This window comes from Plasmopara halstedii (assembly GCF_900000015.1).
Source record: "Plasmopara halstedii genome assembly, contig: Scaffold_816, whole genome shotgun sequence".
NCBI lineage: Eukaryota > Oomycota > Peronosporomycetes > Peronosporales > Peronosporaceae > Plasmopara > Plasmopara halstedii.
This window is the reverse complement of record NW_020187732.1, coordinates 2,277,363-2,279,262: the sequence shown is the minus strand read 5'-3', so window position 1 is coordinate 2,279,262 and position 1,900 is coordinate 2,277,363. Positions and strand designations below refer to the sequence as shown.

The following is a 1,900-nucleotide window of genomic DNA, read 5'->3' as shown; positions in this document are numbered from 1 at the left end:
AGTCAAGTGGGAGGTCTGTTGTTGTAGACTAGTAATGGAGGTAGCACTCAGATGATGGATTTGAGTGGAAGCGTTAAAACTCCACATCAATGTTCCAAGAATTCGCGTTGGAGACTCGGCTAGCGGGCGACTAGCGAAACAGGCGTGTATAATGAGAGTACTGCAGATCTAACTATAAATTATTTTAGAGAGGGATAACGTGAAGCTCAATGTAGATGGGTGGAGTGGTAATTATTTCAGAATGTAGCTTGTATTCAGAAGAGGTGGTGAGGGTGCCGAATGAAATCTCAGGTCCGCGATTCGACGGAAAACTTCGAAGCTTCTGGCAGAAACTCGACACAAATCGCCCAACAACCAGTATCAGTGGTATGTTTTGATGATACAATCAATGCAGTGTGGCTGCAATGAGTGCACAAGGTAATTTTCGTTTGGAGGGGTCATTTAATATGAGCACAAAACACGAACGGTGCAGAGGCAGCCTTGTCTCGATGGTACGGTCCGCGAAAACGAAATGCAGACTTAACGAAAAGGTCAGCACTTAATTGATAAGTGTTTCTCATGGGACAAGTGCAGTCATTGTATACAGCACCTCAAGGGAAGAATTGCACATCTCACGCCCACTTTTGACTTCGCTCTCGGCATCCGTGCTTAGGCTTACATTTAATTTATCTTAGAAAGTGCTCAAAGTAACAACATTCTATGAATCTAGCAATTATGGAATTCCTAACACCCTATGGCGTATTTACAGCCGGCAAACATTTTGTAGAAAGTACGGGGTAGGACTCGCGCGTATCTTTTGCATGCGACTTGTCTGACTTAGTTGACTAGCTGCGAGCCGGTTTTTCTCGACAGTTTCTTCCAAGTTTAACAAGAGAGCGTGTAGCAATGTGTCCTGTCTGCAAAGGATGCTTTCATCTTGATTTCAGTAAAGGAGTTGGCACTACGAAAGAAGCCACCGATATCACAAACAGCTTGATGCATCATTCTAGGGCGATAGAAACGGTCGGCTCTTCTACTCTACTTATCTTTCTATTATTACCACCCCCACTTGTTAGTAACAACTAGGGTCTCAGCTTAGAAATGAGACCTTCTTCTTTCCTCACTCGTAGTATCGGTAGCCTACTAAAAGTATCAGCTCATCTTTCGGCCTGGCCAGCATTCTCCATGAGAACTACTGCTGGTTGAGATCCATCCATTTCTGTGAATAGTAAGTCTGACCAGCGAAAAAATGGAAGGTTACCTGGGGGCCCTATCCATCTATTATCATGTCATCAATTACAAAACTTCCTAATATTCTAAACCATGGCTTCTGTTCAGTCCACCTGGCTTTATCTGATTATGGCTGCAATTTGTACAGTTTAAGTGCACTTTTCTAATGACTCACCACGACTGGTAATTCATGAGTGAAATTAAAGGTCGACCTTGTCCCGCTTAATCCTTCAATGTCCTCTCGTCTTGGATCTTGAGACGAACATTCGGAATGGAATTGCTCTTTACGGAATTGGACTCTCTCCGCGCTGGGAACATTGCAACTTTGCGGTTGAGATCATTTATTTCGACGACCCTTTTGCTTTGATTATTGACACTCCCCCGCAGTAGCGTCAAAATAGTATGCGCATTTCGCTTCTAAGTTTTGCGCTTCCAGAAATTCTTATGCGTTTTAACATTCGTAGAAAATTGATCTTGTGCTTCTAGAACAATTGATCATATTGGTGCCTTTGTGAACTCAATAAAGCTTCTATTTTGGGGAGAAATGTCGTCGGTGAAAGACGTTAGAACGGTGAAAGGTGCTTAGTATTTGATATCATGAAGAAGCTATGGGCTTCTGTTAAGCATGTAAATACCTTAGACAAAAGTCATCCACCTGCGATTTTTACTGCAAGTGCATTATCAATCAGCA

The 1,900-nt window shown here is 42.7% G+C and overlaps 1 protein-coding gene across 1 annotated transcript; it reads right to left on the bottom strand.

The window, feature by feature from the left end:
* Positions 1 to 742: 742 nt before the first annotated feature.
* PHALS_14416 (uncharacterized protein) lies at positions 743 to 984 on the bottom strand (the record flags this gene model as incomplete). The annotated part of the gene is made up of 2 exons (XM_024730229.1): positions 743 to 892; positions 970 to 984. The coding sequence occupies 2 exons, from the start codon at positions 982 to 984 to the stop codon at positions 743 to 745; spliced, it is 165 nt and encodes a 54-aa protein (XP_024580527.1).
* Between the last annotated feature and the right edge of the window lie 916 nt (positions 985 to 1,900).